The 22,837-nt window shown below is 46.8% G+C and overlaps 2 protein-coding genes across 4 annotated transcripts in view; both read right to left on the reverse strand.

Moving 5' to 3' along the window:
* NEDD4 (NEDD4 E3 ubiquitin protein ligase) overlaps nt 1-22,837 on the reverse strand; it is a 1,992,497-nt gene that overhangs the window by 664,660 nt on the left and 1,305,000 nt on the right. For all 3 annotated transcript variants that reach the window (XM_086958341.1, XM_086958342.1, XM_086958340.1), the window contains 2 exons: nt 12,515-12,569; nt 12,362-12,420 (listed from right to left, as the gene is read on the reverse strand). In XM_086958341.1, coding sequence (XP_086814467.1) covers nt 12,362-12,420; nt 12,515-12,569 — 114 coding nt within the window. The remainder of the gene's footprint in view (nt 1-12,361; nt 12,421-12,514; nt 12,570-22,837) is intronic.
* Nucleotides 4,218-6,811, reverse strand: LOC147733770 (uncharacterized). Its single transcript, XM_086958343.1, is given in 2 exon segments — nt 4,218-5,605; nt 5,608-6,811. Coding segments are annotated over 2 exon segments (2,592 nt in total).

Genomic DNA, 22,837 nt, shown 5'->3' on the forward strand with positions numbered 1-22,837 from the left:
GCCGTAATTTTTCGCAATGCAGGGTGGCATTGTACTTTTTAAAGACTCTTTCCGATCACTTTGTCTGTTTACATGTAGCCACCTTCCTTTGGGCTTGCATGAGAAAGAGAAAGGCCCTGGTAGGTCAGAGACTGAAACTAATTATTGTAACCATGAAATTGATTAATCTAAATGAAGTGTTCTCGGCCTAATAACAACCAAAGCTTTTAGTGAAGATTTTAGATGTTTTATCTGATTTCTAACATTGCCTGTATTGTATATATAATATGCTGTGATTAAATTGTGCTTTTATGATGTCTGTTACAGAGATCAAATAAAGATTTTGACTGACTGGCTGGCTCGTGCCACTCATGTATTATTCCTTTTGTGTTTTTTCCGTCTTTTTGGGTGTTCTCCAGTGCCAGGGAACCCACAACTTTTTAGGGCTCGCCTGCTGTGCGCATGCGCATAGCTGGCGAAGCTCTATAGGGGCTTAAATAAGCTTTACCTAGACTGGCGATTGACTGGCGATTTGATGCTGTGCCCGTCGCTTTTAGGCCAATGCGCAAGCGCATTGACCTAAAATGCGCGTGCACATCATCAAATCGCCAGTCAATCGCCAGTAGCACTCCTCCCCTGCTGCTTCACACCCTCATGCCGCTCTCCCGGCTCCACCCCCTCCCCTGCCCGCCGTGTCGCATTTCTCCTCCCCCCTCCCCACAGCAATGCCCTCCGCCGGCCGTACTTTCACTTCTCTCGTGTTTCTCCTTCTTTCGCTCTGTCCCTCATACTTCGCCTGCTGTGCGCATGCGCATAGCTGGCGAAGCTCTATAGGGGCTTTATGAATATGCTACTTACCAGTATGCATCTGTTCTTGGCATGTAGGGCTGCTAACATTCACATCTAGTGCATAGATCGCCGCCTAGTGTTGGGTCCGGATGATTGCACCTTGTTGTCCTGGAAGAGTCTTCGAAGTATCACGAGATAGGTGGCTCCTCCCCTGGACTACAGTGCGCATGGGCATCGACTCCATCCCCAGATTGTTTTTAGCCATTGTGTCAGAGATGGAGTGAAATAGCGTAAATGATGTCCATGCTAATGAATGAATGCAAGAATGGTCTGCAGCCGCTACGGGTGCCGGGGAGGAGGGCGGGCGATGTGAATGTTAGCAGCCCTACATGCCAAGAACAGATGCATACTGGTAAGTAGCATATTCATTTTGAGGCATGTGGGCTGCTTAATTCACATCTAGTGCATAGAATGCATAGCAGTTCCTCCATTAACGGCGGCCCCCCGTGCCGGCTGCAGAAGTTTGAAAAAGAGATTTAAGAACAGCCTGTCCTACAGCTGCCTGCTGTTTAGAATGCACATCCACGCAATAATGTTTAGTAAACGTGTGTGGTGTAATCCATGTGGCTGCTCTACAAATATCCTCCAAAGGAATATTACCCAGGAAAGCCATGGAGGCCCCCAACTTGCGTGTCGAGTGGGCCCTGGGGGGAACCGTTAAGGTGCGCTTAGCCTTGTGGTAGCAAATCTGGATACACTTAACAATCCACCTGGCTATTCCAGCTTTGGAAATGGGGTTGCCTTTGTGCTGGGCTGAAAAGGCAACAAACAATTGTTGTGTTTTCCTAAAGTGTTTGGTCCTGTCAATGTAGTACATTAACGCTTGTTTGACATCAAGCGTGTGAAGCATCCTCTCTGCCACTGTTTTGGGGTTCTGAAAGAATGTGGGCAGTTCAATGGTCTGATTAACATGAAACCGTGACACCACTTTAGGGAGAAACTTAGGATTAGTGCGCAGCACCACCCTATTAGGATGAATCTGAATGAATGGCTCTTGTACTGTGAGCGCCTGTAGCTCACTGACGCGCCGTAGAGACGTGATGGCAATGAGAAAGGCTACTTTCCATGTGAGGAATTGAATCTCACAGGAATGTAGGGGCTCAAACGGTGGTCCCATTAATCTGGTGAGGACCACATTGAGGTTCCACACAGGAGCTGGTGGGGTCCTGGGGGGGATGACTCGTTTCAGCCCTTCAAGGAAAGCTTTAATGGCAGGCACCCTAAAAACAGAGGTGCTGCCTGTTCTGGAGATAAGCCGCTATGGCGGATAAGTGTATCCGAATGGAAGCATACACCAGATTACATTTGTAAAGATGTAACAAATAGCAGATGATATTAGGAATGGATGCATCTAGCGGGTTGATATGATGGACTGTACAGTAAATGACAAACCTCTTCCATTTTACTGCATAGCAAGCTCTGGTAGTGGGCTTTCTTGCCTCCCGGATAATGTCCATGCATTCCGGGGGCAAATCAAGGTAGCCAAACTCTAGGACTTCAGGAGCCAGATCGCCAGGTTGAGCTGTTGCGGATCCGGGTGCTGAATGTCGACAAGGTTCTGCGTCAAGAGCCTGGGTGTGAGGCGTAGTCTTTGATGCGGTACCACGGAGAGCTCCAGGAATGTGGTGTACCATGGTTGGCGTGCCCACGTTGGAGCAACCAGGATGAGTGTCATCGAGCGTTGCAGCAGCTTCCTTGCCACCAGCGGTATGAGAGGTGCTGGGGGAAAAGCGTACGCAAATTTGCCTGACCAGTTCATCCATATCGCATTGCCCTGCGACTGAGGGTGTGGGAACCTGGCGGCGAAGCTTGGGCATTTTGCGTTCTCCCTTGTGGCAAACAGGTCTATCTCTGGATGACCCCACTGCTGGAAGTACGGGTGGAGTACTGATGGATGTATCTCCCACTCGTGCAGTTGGTGGCTGTACCTGCTGAGCAGATCCGCCATCTGATTGTCCTTGCCTGGGAGGTGTTCCGCCATGAGGAAGATGTTCCTCTGAATGGCCCACTTCCACATGCTCTGAGCCAGATGAGACAGCTGTGGAGAGTGTGTTCCTCCTTGCTTCTGGATATAGTACATTGCCGTCATGTTGTCCGTCCGGATCAACACGACCTTGTTGCACAGATGTACTTTGAATGACTTCAGTGCCATGAAGATCGCCATCAGCTCCAAGTAGTTGATGTGCATCCTCTTCTGTTGTGTCGACCATAGTCCCTGCACCGTGTAATGGAGTACATGCGCTCCCCATCCCTGGAGAGACGCGTCCGTCGTCAGGATAATCTGTGGCACAGGCTCTTGGAACGGTCGGCCCTTGCAAAGGTTGTGTGGAGTCCACCAATGCAGAGAGTTGTATGCCCGACCGGTCACCAACACTAGGTCTTTCAACTGTCCTTGAGCCTGAGTCCACTGGTGTGCCAAGCACTCCTGGAGAGGACGCATATGTAACCTCGCGTGCGGGACTATGAAGATGCAGGAGGCCATCATGCCTATCAACTGCATAAACACTCTCGCTGGGAGTGAGTGTTGCGGCCTGAACTTTTGAATGAGCGACTGGATACTGGTGATCCTCGCTGGATTTGGCTGAGCTGTAGCAGTCAGAGTATTGATTGTCACGCCCAAGTACTGCCTCACATGGGCAGGTTGAAGGTGCGACTTCGGATAGTTGAGCGAAAACCCCAGACTGTGAAGAATGTGAATAGTGCTGGACATGTCCGCGGCGCACTGCCGTGCTGACCTGGCCTGAACCAGCCAGTCGTCTAGATAGGGGTAGACATGTATGTTCTGTCTCCTGAGGTGCGCCGCCACGGTCGCCAGACACTTCGTGAACACTCTGGGGGCAGTGGTCACTCCGAAGGGTAGTACCTTGAACTGGTAATGCCTGTTTTGAATGGTGAACCTGAGGTACTTTCTCTGGGATGGATGGAGTGGTATGTGAAAGTAAGCGTCCTTGAGATCCAAGGTTGCGAGGAAGTCCCCCTCTTTTAACAGTGGAAGGACTTGCTGCAACGTCAACATGTGGAAGTGTTCTGAAAGAATATACATGTTGAGCGGGCGTAGGTCCAGGATGGGTCTGAGTGAGCCGTCCTTCTTTGGTATTAAGAAGTACAGGGAATAAACCCCTGTGCCCTGTTCTTCTACTGGCACGAGCTCTATGGCGCCTTTTTGCAGCATCGCAAGAACCTCCTGCTGCAATAAGTGCAAGTGCTCTGCTGACATAGGACGGTGCCTTGGGGGAATGGTGGGTGGAGTGGACGTTAGCTCCAGACAATAACCGAACTGGATAAGTTTCCTTACCCACCTGTCTGTGGTGATGGATTTCCAGACAGGCAGGAACCGTTGGAGTCTCCCCCCGACAGGTGTTAGATGGTTGGGGGGCAGTGACAGGGAGTCACTGTTTGTTAGCGGCAGAGGAGCGGGAATTGTTGTTGCCTCTGCCTCTGCCCTTGGCGTTGTTTCCTCTGTAACCACCCCTACTCTGTTTAGTGTATGAGGATTGCGCACCACCCTTAGTAAATTGCGCCTGCTGTGCCACGTGTCCTCTGGTAACACCTCGATTGCCTGAGCGACGAAAAGTGCTTCCTCTAAACTGCTGAGACTGAAGTGCACCCATCGATTTCGCAGTCTCAGTGTCTTTCTTAATCTTTTCAAGTGTGGTGTCCACCTCTGGGCCAAATAGTCTGTCTGGATTAACAGGCTGATTGAGAATAGTCGTTTGTATCTCTGGCTTAAACCCCGAGATGCGGAGCCATGCTTGGCGTCTCAGCATCACACTAGTGTTGATGGATCTTGCTGCCTTATCCGCAACGTCCAGCGCACACTTAATAGAAGCGTTGAAGATGAGCTTGCCCTCTTGGATGAGCATCTCCGCACCCTCTTTAAACTCATCAGGGAGGTGTTGTAGAAGCTGCTCTAATGTATCGTAGTGTGCCCTGTCGTATCTGGCCAACAGAGCTTGTGTGTTTAAGATGCGCCATATGTTGGCTGCCTGCGCTGCCACCCTTTTCCCTGACGCCTCCAGCACTTTAGACTCTTTGTCCGGGGGAGGAGCTTCACCCGTCGTCTGAGAGTTCGCCCTTTTGCGTGCATTAGAGACCACCAAAGAGTCCAGAGGCAACTGGCCCCGAATGAAAGTTGGGTCCCCAGGTGCCGGCCTGTACTTCTTCTCAATTCTAGGGTTCACCACTCGCGCCCTAGTAGTGTCTTTGAAAATGTCAGTGGCATGTTTCATCATTCCTTTAAGCATAGGAAGTGTTTTTACAGTCTTTTCGGCAGTAGAGAAAGTGTCGAATAGAAAGTCCACCTCTACCGGGTCAGCATGCATCTCTACATTGTGGTTCGCAGCTGCCCTTTCGATTAAGGCATTGAATGCTGTAGAATCTTCTGTTGGAGAAGTTTTAGGCCCATAGGCTTGTGGGTCAGAGATAGGCTGGTGGTCCCCCTGATCCCCTGAGGGCAACCATGAGTCCTGTTGTTCATCAGGGTCAGTGTTCTCAGGGAAGGTATACTGTTCCTCCTGGTCGCCCTCTCCACCATCTGAACAAGTGGGTGAAGGTGTTGGACTTCTGGTTGGTTGGTAAATAGGCTCCACCAGTTGAGGGGACCCCGGGAGTGGCTTCTTCTTCTTTAGAGGGATTACAAACGGCTCCAGAGGCTGTGAAGTAATCTTTCTCTTCTTGAGGGTCAGTTTTCCAGTGTCAGCATCGATAAAGTGTTCCGACTCGTCATCCAACAAGGGCTGACGACCAGAACCGCCACTTAGTTGAGTATGCCTCCCTTCGACGAGTCCTTGGGCACCGACCGAGGCGCAAAAGCCTTCGGCACCACCTTTGGCGGCAAGGTAAAGTGAAGCGGCATCGAGACTTGCTTCTTCGGTACAACCGGAGTAGTCTCCGAGGGCGTCTTCGGGCCCGACTTGGATTCTTTGTCTCGAATCCGTTTGAGGGAGTCTTGTACCTGCTTCGTAAAAGAAGCGGACGGCTTCGTCGATCCGACTGTCGACTTCGATCCACCCCCTGGGGAAGACTGGAGCGTGGATGACACCTTTTTTGCCGTTGGAGCTGCCGATGCGCCGTCGGCCGAGCTCTCGCCACCGTCTACGGCTCCATGCGTCGCTGTCGATGTCTTCGGATCGACCGACTTTCCTTTTGGTGCCGGGACACCCGGCTTCGGCACGGCGCCCCTCTTGGCATCGCCGACCGGTGTGTCTGCCGACGCGGTGGGCTTGACTTTAGGCGGCACCGAGGCCTTCTTTGAGCTTGGCTGCTCAACCACTTTTGGTACCTTAGCCGCATCAACAGTCTTTTTCGGCCTTGAGGTATCCGAAGATGACGGCGTCGATGACGTAGCAGACGCCTTCGAAGATGACGGCGTCGATGACGTAGCAGACGTCTTCGGTGTCGATGGAGTGGCGTCCATCTTGGTTTTGGTCGAACCCGAAGGTTTCACTTTCGGTTTCGTTTTCGGTAATGGCGGCTCCGCAGAGGTGTCCATAGCCGGGCCGATAGGCGGGGCGGAGGATCGAGGCGTATGGTCGTGGGTAAGGCCTCGTGGCGATCCCGTGACCTGAGCCGTTGTAAAAGTTGGGACGGGGCATAGCTCATCCTCCGAGCTATCTTCCATGGCCCCAAAGGGTTCTCCGTCGTCCCCTACCTCCTCGATGTCTTCCTCGAGGTCGTGGTCCTCGACCGCTTCTCCGTAGTCGGTCTCGACCTCCGCCGATGCCGGCGAAATCTGCAGGTGAAGCTCCTGCTCATCTGCCGCGGGGTCGCCGAAGATGTCCGCTGGCGCCGGAGCCGATCGCTGGGCCTCAAGGCACGCCACGCGCCGAAGCTTGATGGTCTTCTTTGACCGGAATCTCGAACAGGCCATACAGTTGGCCTCGTCATGGTCCGGCGACAGGCACTTGTTGCACACTGGGTGCACGTCGATGTGTGGGTACTTCGAACCACACACGGGGCAGTACTTGAACGGACTTCGTTCCATCTTATCAACGTCGGGGTCTTGCTGCGTCGACAGGGCCTCGATGATCGAAGAGTCACTGACTCACACGAAATCCCACTCGAAGAGTAGGAATGAACACGAGACCGAACGCGAACAATACCGACGAGTGAGTAAAGCCTTTTGGCCTTAATAAAGTTGTTTTATCGATTCCGAACAGGAGACGTCGAAATCACATCCGAACCCAATGGCGGAAAAAAACAATCTGGGGATGGAGTCGATGCCCATGCGCACTGTAGTCCAGGGGAGGAGCCACCTATCTCGTGATACTTCGAAGACTCTTCCAGGACAACAAGGTGCAATCATCCGGACCCAACCCTAGGCGGCGATCTATGCACTAGATGTGAATTTAGCAGCCCACATGCCTCGAACATAAGCTTTACCTAGACTGGCGATTGACTGGCGATTTGATGCTGTGCCCGTCGCTTTTAGGTCAATGCGCAAGCGCATTGACCTAAAATGCGCGTGCACATCATCAAATCGCCAGTCAATCGCCAGTAGCACTCCTCCCCTGCTGCTTCACACCCTCATGCCGCTCTCCCGGCTCCGCCCCCTCCCCTGCCCGCCGTGTCGCATTTCTCCTCCCCCCTCCCCACAGCAATGCCCTCCGCCGGCCGTACTTTCACTTCTCTCGTGTTTCTCCTTCTTTCGCTCTGTCCCTCATACTTCTTTTGCTCCCTTCTAAATACTCCAACCATCTTCCCGTCACTTCAGCTCGGACTCGGGGCTTTGTTTACATTTGGCGCTATGAAGTGAGCAACAATAACTGGTGCAAAATATGTTTTGCATTCATTTTAACACTAGGATCCCCTAGGTTTTAAACTTTCATTTATCATCACCTATACGTTGGTGATACATTGGTGCGTAGATCGGGCACATTATCCATGCAAAAAATCCGTTCTGACTCTTGTCCTAAAATTACCAGCGTTAAATGCGGTGGTAAACATGTTTGCAAATGGAATTGTACTGCAATTTTCGCGCACTTTGCTGAACGAGGACCTTCGCCGAGCTGCGTTACCCTTTGTTAGATGCTCTGCGTTCGAGTTCAGGGTGTACAATGGTGATCTGCAGCACAGGAAACAGGACAGCAACTCACTAGAACGTGCACGTTTTTCTTATAGCTACTGTTTTTATTTGTACATTATATTATAGTATAATTTTTATTTTTATTATTACAAGATTTATTTGGTTTATCACAAACCATGGACAGCATTAGTATAAAACGCTTATAGTTAAACAGTCAGTTGCATCCTCCGGATATTCAGTTCCTCCGGTCAGTAGGGCTAAGCCCAAAAACTTCTCCCCCACCCCCAACCCTTCACGATCACTTCATCTGTGTACATTATCCAAAACCATTGCATTGCATATACTGTGGGAGCATCTACTCCTTCCTAGCTATGTTTCGAGGGTTTGTTTTACCTTTAAATCACCTACAAGCTAATACATCAAAAGTGGAAGGTTGACTCAGTCATTGAAGAAGGGTGTTAGTAACTTTTCGCTGTTTTCCAGGCTTGTAAATTTCAGTGGAGTAATATTTCTGGTTACATAAACATGCACTTGCATCATAAAAAGTATAGATATTTCTTAAGTAAGAAAAGCACACCTGAATATCATAAATAGTAGAGCTGCCCCTCAAGATACAAAGAGCTACCCTCGGGTTGCACCAGCCCGCTCGCATTATGGACAGCAGACCACCGAACTGTTCCTTGGGTTACCAAGACACTATAGGCCCCATCAGACATCAGCACAGTTCCTAAGGTCCAATAAAGACAGCAGAACTGTCACCCAGGTTACTTAGACACTCTAGGCTCCCATCAGTTATCAGCACAGCTCTTTAGGTCATAGACACTAAAGGCTCCCATCAGTTATCAGCGCAGCTCTTTAGGTCATAGACACTAAAGGCTTCCATCAGTTATCAGCGCAGCTCTTTAGGTCATAGACACTAAAGGCTCCCATCAGTTATCAGCACAGCTCTTTAGGTCATAGACACTAAAGGCTTCCATCAGTTATCAGCACAGCTCTTTAGGTCATAGACACTAAAGTCTCCCATCAGTTATCAGCACAGCTCTTTAGGTCATAGACACTAAAGGCTCCCATCAGTTATCAGCGCAGCTCTTTAGGTCATAGACACTAAAGGCTTCCATCAGACATCAGCGCAGTTCTTTAGGCCATAGACACTATAGGCTCCATCAGACATCAGCGCAGTTCTTTAGGTCATAGACACTAAAGGCTGCCATCAGACATCAGCCACCACATCCACCATCACATCCACCACCACCACATCCACCACCACCACCACCACCACCACATCCACCACCACCACCACATCCACCACCACATCCACCACCACATCCACCATCACATCCACCATCACATCCACATCCACCATGACATCCACATCCACCACCACCACATCCACCACCACCGCATCCACCACCACCACCACCGCATCCACCACCACCACCACCGCATCCACCACCACCACCACAACCACCACCACCACCGCATCCACCACCACCACTACATCCACCACCACATCCACTACAACCACCACCCCATCCACCACATCCACCACCACCGCATCCACCACCACATCCACCAACACCACATCCACCATCACATCCACCACCACCACCACCACCACATCCACCAACACATCCACCATCACCTCCACAATGACATCCACCGCCACAGCCACCACCACCACCACCACATCCACCACCAACACATCCACCACCACCGCATCCACCACCACCGCATCCACCACCACCACCACCACACCCACACCCACCACCACATCCACTACAACCACCACCCCATCCACCACCACCACCGCATCCACCACCACCGCCGCATCCACCACCACCACATCCACCACCACCACCATCACATCCACCGCCACATCCACCGCCACATCCACCGCCACATCCACCACCACATCCACGACCACATCCACCACCACCACATCTACCACCACCACATCTACCACCACTTCACCACCGCATCCACCACCACTACATCCACCACCACCACCGCATCCACCACCACATCCACCACCACATCCACCACTTCCACTGCATCCACCACCACCACATCCACCACCACCACATCCACCACCGCATCCACCACCACCACATCCACCACCTCATCCACCACCTCATCCACCAACGCATCCACCACAACCACCACATCCACCACCACCACATCCACCACAACACCACCACATCCACCATCACCACCACATCCACCATCACATCCACCACCACATCCACCACCACATCCATCACCTTCACATCCACCATGACATCCACCACCACATCCACCAGCACATGTACCACTTCCACCGCATCCACCACCACCACCACATCCACCACCACCACCACCACCACCACCACATCCACCACATCCACCACCACCACATCCACCACCACCACCACCACATCCATCACCGCATCCACCACCACCTCATCCACCACCTCATCCACCACCACCGCATCCACCACCACCACATCCACCACCGCATCCACCACCGCATCCACCACACCCACCACCATCACTTCCACCACCACTTTCACCACATCCACAACCACCACAGCCACCACCACCACATCCACCACATCAACACCACATCGACCACCTCCACCACCACCACCACATCCACCACCACCACCACCTCTACCACCTCTACCACCACCACCACCACCACCACCTCCACCACCACCACCACCTCCACCACCACCACCACCTCCACCACCACCACCACATCCACCACCTCCACCACCACCACCACCTCCACCACATCCACCACCACCCCCACATCCACCACCACATCCACCCCCACATCCACCGCCATCACCACCACATCCACCACCACCACCACATCCACCACCACCATATCCCCCAGATCCACCACCACCACATCTACATGTGTGTGGCTCTGTGTGTGTAGGTGCAAATGCAATGTTCTTGGATTGTCGTCACAATAAAATACACTGAACATAATCTTCACAAAAGTTATTTACAAACGTTTAAGCTATTGCCATTATAAATTACAATAACTTTTATTTAAGTATTAATTATTTACAAAATTAAAAGCCATTGTTATTTGTAATATCAATACATCTAAGTCACGTAAATACAACACACATTGCATTACAAATGCAATAGGTGTCACATTTGCAAAAGTTAAAACTATTGACATTGTAACTGACAAAGCTATTAATTTTGCTACTTTCAAAACCAACACATAAATAAAAAAAGTGTCATTTACAATACCAATAGCTCAAACTTTCCTAATGCAAGACCTATTGCATTTCCAATGCTTGTTTTAATATTGGGGGCTGCAGGAGGAGCTCCGCTGCCCTAGCCGGCTCCCCACCAGAAACCATGGCGGTGCCAAATGAAGCCGCCAAATATTTTTGGTAAATGGGCACCCCGGTGCTCACCTGGGACAACCACAATGCAGGCGCCATTAGAGCCCATGGAGGGAACTCCAAGGTGCCCAGAGCCTCAGCCCACTCTCCAGCCAGGCCCCATTGTAGTGGTGGTAGGAGCCGCCTGCTGCTGATTTCACTGCTCTCGCCCAGGTGGGAGCCAAAAGTTGGTTTTCTGACCAAAAGAGTGTGGGCAGGATATACATTTAAAAAATGTTTAGGATAGCGGGAAAAAGCCCCTGAATCCAGTAATAGCCTCTCCTACATTTCTTTTCATGTTGTGGCCAGCCAATCAGAAAGCGAGCTGCGATGGGAGCAAGGTTGACGAAGGGAAAAAGAAAGCCGTCTCGACCAATGAGATTAATCTATTTTTTGAAGTTGTGCAATTACAGAACTGTTGCGAATCCTGCAAGCCAAGTTACACCAATTCTCAAAAAAACATACTTTCTACACTAATATCTAGCGTTCTGCCAAATCTGGTATAATTGTTCTCAGCTGTTTCTGATGCATCGCTGTTCAACTGTTCCAAGGAAAAAGGCATGGGCAACTATATTTTGGGACCACCCCCTTTTTTCTCGGTCCCCGTTGATGGATCACCCAGAAACTTCCTAGGAAAAACCGGAGGTGGATGAAAGTTTTTGGGGGAAGTTGTACCAAAGGTATTAGGAAACACAAAAAAACATTTCCTGTGCTAACTATGTCTTAACTTTAACGGGCGAGCGCCACTGGGATATATTTGTGCTGTGCAAATGACTTACGTGTATGCCAACACACACAACATACCAGAATGTATGCGTTGACGCTATAAGTCATAAAATGTTTACATGCCACATAGTGTTAGTGGGTAACACTCAGGCTTGTGAAGACTCTGAGGAATGTCACCATCTTTTCTGCGTTCTACTGTCTGCTCGACAAATTCAGTAACTTTAAAATAAAATATAGCTTGTGAAGGTGCTTATTGAAATGCTGCTTCTGTTTCTGCATCCATTACATTCTAGCGCTTTTTAAATAGAACATGCTATAAAGGCACTTTCTTTTTATAATTGTAATCCAATAAATAGATGAAATCTCATCGACTGCAAAGATATGTATAAACACTCACTGGTCCGGTTATTGCTAAAGTCAGCAATCGAGGATCCTCCCATTGTGTTTTTTTGGTACCTGGAAAGGCAGAATATTTTTGTATTAAGGTCAACAGTTGCCATTTAGGCTATTAGATGGCTGCACGACATTAAAAAAATAACGTAACCCTTACTGTGGTTTATGTAGAAAATTCTTCCATCCGTGTGTGTTCGCTCTTCCCATCCAGGCTGAAAAGGATGAAGTTTAAGAATTGTGCATGAAAATAACAAACAATACCACAAGAAAGAGTATAAGCAAGTTACAGTAAACAGCTTTCACAAAATCCAACCTTTAATTACCGGTAAACTGAGACTCTCAGTGCTCAGTAGCATAAAATCTAAAAAATGATTATAACTTACGCTTTTTAGATGTTTTTCGTGAGTTAGAATTGTGGGAGACATACGGGGGTCACAGCCCGTTTACTTTCCAAGAATTGTGAGCATTCCCCCGTTTCAGTCTTAGGCAGGCACCACTTGTCTATTAAGTAATACGTTTGGCTACTTACCCTTATGTCCCTTTGAATAATTCCACCAATCTGCTAAGTAGATCTGACAGTTTGTTATATTAACCTGCAGTACATAGAGTACTGGGTTTGCTTATTTTACATAGAGTGATCATAGGCATGAAAGGCAGCAAGTCAGGAACTTCCTTTTCATAGCCATCATTGTTATAATAGCGATGGCTGTAGAAAGTCTCTGGCAGAATCACGCCAAGTTCCAAACGTTATCTCTGCCATGTTGTGGGCAGTTCTGAAAACTTCTCTAGTGTACGGTGTACAATCGGTATGTTGTTTCCTGGACTGGGGCCACGTCTTGCTCACCATTTATATGGGTCAACTGGCGTGCTCTGTCCACTAATGAAAGTCACAGCTGAAGGAGTGTGGAAGAGTGCTGCTTACTGGTGTGCGAGTGTCTGTGTTTCTGTGGTTCAACTTGTAAGCGGTTCTGAGTGCTATATAGAAGCGGATAGTTCAAAATGGATGGTAATGGGTGAACAAAGAGAGTGCATAGTAAATGAATACATGGAGAATAATGAATCAAAGGATAGGTACTGGTGAATATGGAATTGAAAATGTTGAATGCACGGCTAGAAAATGACGAATGAATGGAGAGCGGTGAGCGGATGGATGATGCATGTTACATGTAAAAATGATTAGCAAATTCAGTTAGCATAATCACTGGTAATGAAACTTCCACCAGATCTGCTGTACTCAGCCAGGATCCATCTCTCAGAGACTGCATTGGATACAGGGAACTGGGTAGTAGGCCCACTGCAAAAATAAACATTTAAAAATAAATTCCAACGTGGCACGGGGTCTTTTGAGCCCTCTCACTACATGGGCCTAGGGCACAGAGTGTACTCACTCAGCCCGCCCACTATGTGTCTTTTGCAAGTTTTTTTCAGGACGAATACATCCATCATGTAACGATGGACACAACCTTTTTCTAAAGGTGGCAGCCAGTTAATCAGATGGTTCCAGTATCACTGATCCTTGAACCCAAAATGGCTCCACTGGAAAATCTGAGATTAGTATTTATTTATTTACTTAACTTAACTTCTGGATCCATCATCCGCAGATGTCTGCAAAACCATGAGGGATACTATCACGATTGGCATGAATGATGTGTCAAATAGTCTTCAAGTGTAGAATACTTTTAACAATAAGCACATATTTCTGGCAGGGCAGACATGGGAATTTCTAATATTTCAAATATCTAAAATCAGTTGACTCTACAGACTTGGACCCAACGCTCAGGACTTTCATAGAGGCAGTACATTTGTCCCAAACGTCCATGATATGTGTAAGATGAAACTGCAGAAGTCTGATCAAGTATTGTTTACTCCCAATTCCTCAATCAGAGAGCAAACAAATTGTATGATCTGGGAGAAAGCATACAGTTGGTGTCCACAGTAGGATATTGCAACTTGCAAAGTCAGAACAAGCATGATAATGGCACTAAAATGGCCTCCTTCGAAACAAGTTTGGTAATTTAGTAAACATTTGCAAGGGTCACAGTTCATCTTGATCTTTCTTCTATGAGACTTACATCAAGCAATGCACTTAACTTTAATAGAAGTATATTCAACTATCAGCAAGTTATTACAGAGGCTAAGTATACGTTTTCATAACAGAACTGAATGCAAAAGCAAGCTACATGGCAAACGGTCGGAATTTCCATGGCTTCCTGTACTGCAGCGGGGTCAGCTCATTAGCATCAGAAATTCTGCAGTCTACCTTTGTTTGCATACAATCTAGCACAGGCTGATGGCTTTAAATGGCTTCACTGTATATGGTACAGAGGCTCTGTAAAAGATATACAGCAGAGTGAGCATGCAAGTTGATGATTGCTGTCATCGTTTTGCAACTTTACTGTCCACCGGATTACATTAAATACTGAATACCTACTGGCAAGTAGGCTGTTAGGCCCTAAAGTAAAACAATATATATATATATATATATATATATAGTTGTTTCATAATCTGTAAAGTACATTTATTACTAACGAAAAGCAAATGTGATCATATCTCTGGACGTTTTGTTCATTGTATATCTACTTCTGATTAATTGATGCCTGATGATCTCACTTATTCGAATGTAGAGTTTAACTGTTGCTTGTTTGGACAGATCCAGAAGACAGCTGCTCTGTTTGTGAAATCTACCTTCAACGTACAGCAAAATAATATGATCGTTTTCTGAGACTGGCCCTTTTTGCTATGCACATTAAACGACTAAATTGACGATTTGAAGGGCTATCACGACCTATCCAATGCATTTATCATCTTTTGGTACCAAAAATATGCTGCATTTCATGTTATTGCCAGGTGTGGAAAAGATTTCGAGACTGGTATAAGTGTAATTACTTCCCACTGAAATGTAATATAGGGTTTAATAAATCCAACTCCAGGATAATTTGACTATTTGGTGCTGATACGCAAAAAAGAATAGGGTGGCATTAGAAGTTTATCGGCCTTAAAATTAAACTAGTTTGGTACATTTCTGAACACGAATATAATCGTTTCAAATTGCAGAGAAACCTCAATGGGACCAGAAGCCAAATTTGACAAATGTTCTAAAACATGTAAGAAGCCCCAACCCTTGATTCTAACTGAATCAAATTAGAGTTAAACCACATGAGGATAAAAATACTTGGTTTGACTACGAATACAAAATAGACAAAATCAATTCTGGAAAAGTCTAGTAGAGTGGCTGCTAAACCTTCGTCTAATTGGGTCTAGGCAATATGAGATTAGAAAATATAGAATCAGACTCGAACATGTTGGGGAAACAGCAATGTAAACATATAGAAGAACACTAGACTCTAATGTGGAAGACAATAAGTTCCAAACGACAAAAAACATTTCAGGCATTAACTGTGGAAGGTGTGGGCTCTTCACAAAGCCACTCTCACTGCCACATTAATGCGCTGGATTGGGCCCCGGGCATAAATGACGGCAGCAGCATTACCAAAGATCGATCAGAGATTAGCTTTGCGCTTAAATAGTTTACCTCTTTGGGCATTGGTGTACATAATAATACTCCGATATTATATGAAGCCTTTTGGGGACCAAAGTGCCTTAGGAATTTTAGTTGCTGTAAAGATGGAATTCAAGTCATATTTTCTGACCAGGTTATTGCTACCAGTTTTTCGGTGAGGCAAACGTATGGTTTGATTCCTTCTTCATAGAAGGGCAGCATATTGATTATTGTGAGTAAATGGGGTTTATTATATGGCGTGGTTGTGCAACCTCACCATGTAATACACTTACCAACAACGCCTTTACCACCAGTAGGTTTTTTTCTCTCACACTTTTAGCTCACCCCTGGGTAGCTGTGGCTCTGAGCAGTCAGGCTTACGCAATGTAACACGCGTAAAGCATTTAAACAGCACCAAAACAATTGAAGAAGAAATTAACAAGTAAGCCTGGACGGAGTACCCTGAGTTTCGTTACTCAGCGAAGTGCAAAAAAAACTCAGCCGCACTACATGGAGCTCCACGAGCAGCGGAGTTTCTTTAGATAAATGCAGTTCGTGTTGATTTTCAGTGCCAGGTGCTTGTCCGCACTGGTCAATCATCGTGAACGGCATCATGCACAGCGCAAGCGGGTGCTGCTTCCTTCCTGCCGCTCAAGTAGATTTTGACTTGATTATCAGCTTTCTGACACGAGCAGGCAGCTTCTCAACGCGAGCGGTCACGAGTAAACGCGACCACTCGCAATGAGAAATTTGACCGCACTGGTTGAGAAATCTCGCCGGGAAGTTGATTTTCAACGCTCTCGCTCGCCAACTTGATGTTGACGATCGCAAACGAGAAAAAATCTTGCAGGGAGGTGGATTTTCCTCGCTTGCGCTCGCCAACTTGACGTTGATGAACGCGAGCAAGGGAAAAAACTCTGCGCAGAATTTTGGGGTACTGTGCAGAAAACTCCGCAAACTCCGTGAGCGGAGCAGAGTTCACCGCTCAGACTTATTAACAAGAACAAGACACTCAAGAAATCCAACATTTATAAAATAAAGTGTATTTTTAAGTATTAGTAGACACCAAATCAAAACCGATCCACTGGAGGGTTCCAGAAATATAGCTTTTACAGGGTACAGGAAATATGCACTTTTTTTACTTACCCAAAAACAAGCTTTGGCAAATTTAACAAATCAAACCCTTAAAAACGTTTTCAAGGAAAACTTGGGTTAACTATCAATGCGGTTACTTTGAGTTACTTTTGGCGACCAACTCCAGCAGCGAGCCAGCTAGGGTAACCAGCATGGTCCTCAGAAACAGATACTTCAAAGGAAGTAGCAGTCTTCATTTAGTTCAAGGCATTTTTATCTCCTTGCCATAGACTCCTATCGTGGGCTTCATCCAAATGATACTGGATGCTGAAGATGCTCAGTGATGCAATGCGATAAACTGGGGTCTTACTGCAGCTACTACTCAGTCCATGGGCTTGATGAGGTAGTCATGGCCACAGGGGTCAGCGTCCCTTGAAGTTCTCCCAGACCAGGCAGATGTCCAGTCGCCACTTGGCTACAAGTGATCCAGTTTCATGGTCAAAGTAGAATCGTTCCATGGACGATAAACTTGGTTTTTGGGTGACCAAACTGCACTAAGTCGACTCTCCCTGGTTCAGCCGACTAGGGGACACATTGAACATCTGGTCCCAGTCCCTGGTGTTGCATGGCAGAGAGGAGAGGCGGTCAGAGAATTCGGGCAACCAACTTGCCCCAGTAGGCTTCTTCAGCTGTCGAGGCCCTCTGCTGCAAACAGGTCAGTTACTGACCTGTGGAGTCTCTTGCTTCAGCTGGGCTCAGGAAACAACTTCTCCACGAATATGACACAGCAGGGACAGTCCCTTCTCCTTTGTTAGCTACAAGGTTCAGTAGGTACAGTCTTAGTTGGTGCAGTCTTTCTATGACAGGTCCGTGGTGTAGCACAGCAATCCTTCTTACTCCAGTCTATCCAAATCGGAGTTCTGGGTGCCAGGGGTGCACTTTTATGCCCAGAAATTTGCCTCCAGGTGGACATTGTCAATAGCCAATGGGCAACAAGGTTCCCTCCCCCCTGATGACCACTTCTTGTGAAGTGTGGCATCTGCCTATCCCAGAATTCTCCATTCTGCGGACTCTCAAGATGGCAGAACCCTCTTTGCGTGTAGAGCTGTCTAGCCCAACCCAGAGGCGGGGCTACCAAGTGGGATACCCTGCCATGAAAAAACGGTTTGGTAACTGGTTAGCCCACTTCTTCTCAAGTGCCAGGCTGTCTACCTAAAGGTATAAAGTAGCCTCTTTGCAAGTGTTCATCATTTGTCCTTCAAAGGCAGCTTCTACTTTGAAGCTGGTCTTTTGCACCAAAACCCATGTGGTTTCCTGCCAGAGAGAGGTAATACCTGTCCCCACGCAGGCTTCTATTGTGTTCTTTCCTGGGAGTGGTTTGCATGTCTCCCCAAGAGGGGAGAAGGCTGTCTCAGGGACAAACCCCTTCTCTACATGGGATTTGGGCAACAAAGTGGCAACTTTGTAAAAGATGCACACTGCAACAAGTTACATTAATTCTAACTTGGACATCAAATCGGGCATAGTGCAACGAGTTGTTTAATACCTTACAGTACCAACTTTAGTAGTCCACGTCAGATAATAGCAAAGCTGAGTTGTTAGCTTGTAACTGTGCTCTCGCCAATGGATCTACTAGCCTTATTTCTCAGTGAAAACGACAATTGTGGGTTTTTACTGTTGGAACATGTAAAAGTACATGTTCCACTTGTCTAATATACAGCACCTTGCCTTAGGGCTAGATAAGCCTGCCTTAAGGGTGGCTTATATATATTAAAAGGGAAGAATGGGCTTTGCCATTGCTTTAATGGCAAAGTCGAGTTAGCAGTCTGAAACTGCCCTTCCAAACTAGAGTGGCAAACTGGGAGACATGTTTTACCTTTGTCACACCCAGGGTTGCACAATCAGTGCTGCAGTTCCAGGGGTGACCCTCTGACTGACAGGCCCTGGGTACCTGTGCACCATCTACTAGAGACTTACAAGTATGTTAAGCTTATGTCAATTGAGTATAAGCCAATCTCACATACATAGTTTTAAGGTGAGGGCACAGGCACTGAGGTTATGGTTAGCAGGCCTCAGTGAACTCTCAGAATCAAAAAACCAGCAGCGTCGGTCCTAAAAAAAAGAAAGGCATTTCCTTCCTATTAAGTTCTTCAAAAACTTTTTTAAAAAAGGGCAGCAGGATCTACAAGAAAACTACTGTCTCATAGTTCTTATGGAAAATTATATTAAACTTTCATCCAAGTCAATTTTAAGTAATTTAGCAGATGGGCACGAAAGAAAGGTTGGAATCCGGGTCTGGTGGCTCAGTGGACTAATGCGTCCTCTGCATGGGCCTGAGTACGGCCTCATGGTCACAGGTTCAAATCTCAGTGGGTCCACTCAGCCTTTCATCCTTCTGACGTCGATAAAATGAGTACCATTGAGTTGGGTAACAATAAACATCTGTTATTCAGCGCAAGAAACCTCCGGGTCAGCGTGCGCTTTACAAATACATATGTAATGTTATTACTAAGTCTGCTAAGAAGGGGGTTCAGACACCAGTGTGATGACACTGGATTGGTGGGTGTCCTTTTTAGTGTCAGGAGAAGGTCAAAGGCTAAGCTTTTAAATGTTGTCAGTGGAATTGTGTGTATGTTATGGTGTGGAATATGTGAAGGAATGTTAGAATTTAAAGGAGGGAGTACATTGAGTTTTTTTTTAAATTAAGGTTTTTATTTGGTAAGTGCAAGGTACAACAAGAATACAAGAAATATTGATCAGAGCCAAGATGGCGAGCAATGCATCAATATTTGCAGAAATAAAAAAATTATACACAGCAGGTACACAGTTCAACAGGACATAGTTGCAAGAGGAGACTAGGTTCTGGGGATCAGTTCTGGGTTCTGTGGCTAGCAGGTAGGGTGTCATCTAGGAGGTTGCTCTGGCTAGGAGGTGGGTGACCAGCTGTGTAAAGGTGGTGTCACTCTTAGGCGAGACCCCTCATGTGTTTTGGAGCTAGAGGTATTTTGACTACGAGTTGAGTAAGCATGTGTCATGATCCTTCCCCGACTCCTCCAATGTGATATGAATCAAAAGCAATATGAGTCAGAAGCACAAACAAGAGCACATCAGACTGCATATATGTTTTGTAATGGCACCCTATGAACAGAAGAACAATATGGTATGCATGTACTGTAATTAAATCATTTGTTTTGCTTGCCACAAATCCTGTTGACTTTGCAGAAATGATGCATGTACGGTAACTACAGCATTACTTACTTTCAAAAACACTCTTTATTGCAACTACTGATCAAACTACTATCAGGGCTAAAATAAATTAAACATTTTTACTAGACCTGCAGGTTTAGCAACTTGAGTAATCTTCTCGACCCAACTGTAATATACTTGACCCATAAACTGGGTTCTTGGCACATATTTTGTCTTATGGAGCCGTCTTTTTCTTCATTATCACATAGCAGAGCACCTTCAAATTTGGAAGTTCACTATTTCTGCTATTTCTTTATTATATTTTTATGTTTTATAAAGCGCGAACTAGACCCGTAAGGGTATCAGAGCGCTTTACAGGATTGACAAGTGGTATACAAAAGAACTAGACCCGTAAGGGTATCAGAGCGCTTTACAGGATTGACAAGTGGTATACAAAAGACTTAAGAAGGGTGGATACATTTGGGATAAAAAAAGGGTGATACATTTTAAAAGAAACAAGCAGTCAGGGTGGGGCGCCCAGAGGTCCCGGGTGGATATCACCCGGTAAAATCATAGTGAGGCCGTAATAAGAGGTAGAACAAAGTCGCTGAGGAGATTGTAATGCAAGAGTTAGGTTAGGTTATCTATAAAAAAAATCTATTCATTTACAAGACTAAACGTTTGCTCCATGTGTAATAAGAATTGAGCCCACATATAGGGTACAAATGATCCCTGGCTTGCCTCTTAGTTCACTAATGGCATTTTCATCTGGGTAGGAGCAGGAATATTTCCCAGTCAATGTTTAAAAACTCACCTTTCACAAATATACTACTAAAGCATGATGTGGTAGTGCACTGTCATTTATAGATAGCACATTTTCCATTGAATGGCCACAGTACTTTCCCATAAACACGTTAATTTTCTGAAAAACCATATAGCGCATAAACCATGTTTGGTAATTGGGTTTCAGAAAAAATATTTAAAATTTGCACATCACCAAGTAAAGGGTTCTGATTTGTTTTGATCCTATTAAAATCTATTTTTCACACCACAGAATTACAAAAATGTGCCTTTATAACAAGTGAAATATATTTGAAAAGTTTGAGCAGTTTATTCAGTAGCTATTTCAGTGTTCTGTTAGAAAAAAAAGCCTGAAAACTTCCAGCCTTTCATTTCATATGCTTTGCCCATCACAATTGTCACACAGTTCACTTTACAAAATCCTCTAACTTCAGTCACGGAAAGAAAAGTATATGTAGGAAGACAAACTGACTTTTGACCTCTGTCTGTGATAGCTGAGCAAATGTGACAAGACAACAAGATTTAAAGGCATCTTTAGCGCTCATTCACTTTGTGTAATAAGGGTTCTCAAGGAAATAAGAAGCAGGCAAATCCAGATTGTAGTGAAGAAGAGTTTATTGGAGCATCCACCTTCTTCAGCAATGCAACTGCTTACAACTGATCTTTCAATATGTAACATAACAAACCCTATTTTAAAGATATACAAACCAAACACAGAACATTGTACAGAAAACATTCTACACAGAATGAACTATGAGAATTCCTGAGAGAATTCTCACATAGTAAACATTCTGTTATAAACACCATACTACACATCCCCTCCCTTTATAAAATGAAAAAAAAAATAAACAAAGACCAAACTTAATTGTACAATACAAAATCATCAAATTTCCTAGGAACAATAGGGGGCGTGGCTAGCAGCCGAGCATGGCGGCAGCCTAACAGAGGAGCTCCGTAGACCGGATGGCCTCTCCTAATATCCGACCACTTATCCGTGCAGAAAAGAAGCTCTAACGGAGGGTTCCGAAGCCTAGGACCGGGCAGGACCCAGGGCAGCAACTCCGAAGTCTGTCCGACACTAGAAACAGAAAATACGTCGAGACGACATTGAGGCCTGGTTGGCCCTGAGAAGCCGGGACGTGTCCTGAACTGTCGGCCAACAAGAGACGAGGGAGGCTCGGTTCGTCTCCACCGGAAATGCACGATCGCAATCCTTGAAGTGGCTCATGAGCTCGTAAGCGGCAAGACTTGTTCAACTGTCTTCAGTAGCCACGACTACATTTGAGGAACCGTTCTCCAAGTGCTCAGAAGAAAGTTTCTCCGAACGGCAAACAGGTGAAACCGAAACTTAAGGAGAACAAAGGACTGGTCCGCCATCTTGGTGCATAATACTCAGCGAGTCAACTGCCTTTGAACACCGTCGCCTCCCCATCGAGATCAACTTTTGAGAGTGGAACCTCTGGCCTCATAACACCGGCACCTGACCCGCTGAAGGAATCGTAAACCAAGGACTGAACGCGCGGGAAGGAGGTGGCCCGCCACACACATATGGAGACAGGTATTGACCGCCTACACACTACACACCAGTCCTCCGTGACGCCCCGGACGATTGGGCGGAATACCCGGTGTGGCTTCTAGGATACGAAGGGGTGATAATGGCTGGAAAGAATGCGAGAGGGGGCGCCACGCAGACCCGAATTGATCGATTTGCCAGTGGTGGGGCATCATCCTCCCTGTCGGCCCAAGCCGGCAAGATGGCGGAAGGGGCGAACACACAAAAAACGACATTGGACGATGTCATGAAGACACTGACTCAAGTGCAGGCCACTGTGGGCTCAATCTCTACTGAGATCACATTGATCCGTGCCGACTTCCAGAAAATGTCTGAGAAAGTGAAATCGATGGAAGTGGTCACGAAGT

The sequence above is a fragment of the Lissotriton vulgaris genome, chromosome 2_1 (assembly GCF_964263255.1).
Source record: "Lissotriton vulgaris chromosome 2_1, aLisVul1.2, whole genome shotgun sequence".
In the NCBI taxonomy this organism is placed as follows: Eukaryota; Metazoa; Chordata; class Amphibia; order Caudata; family Salamandridae; genus Lissotriton; species Lissotriton vulgaris.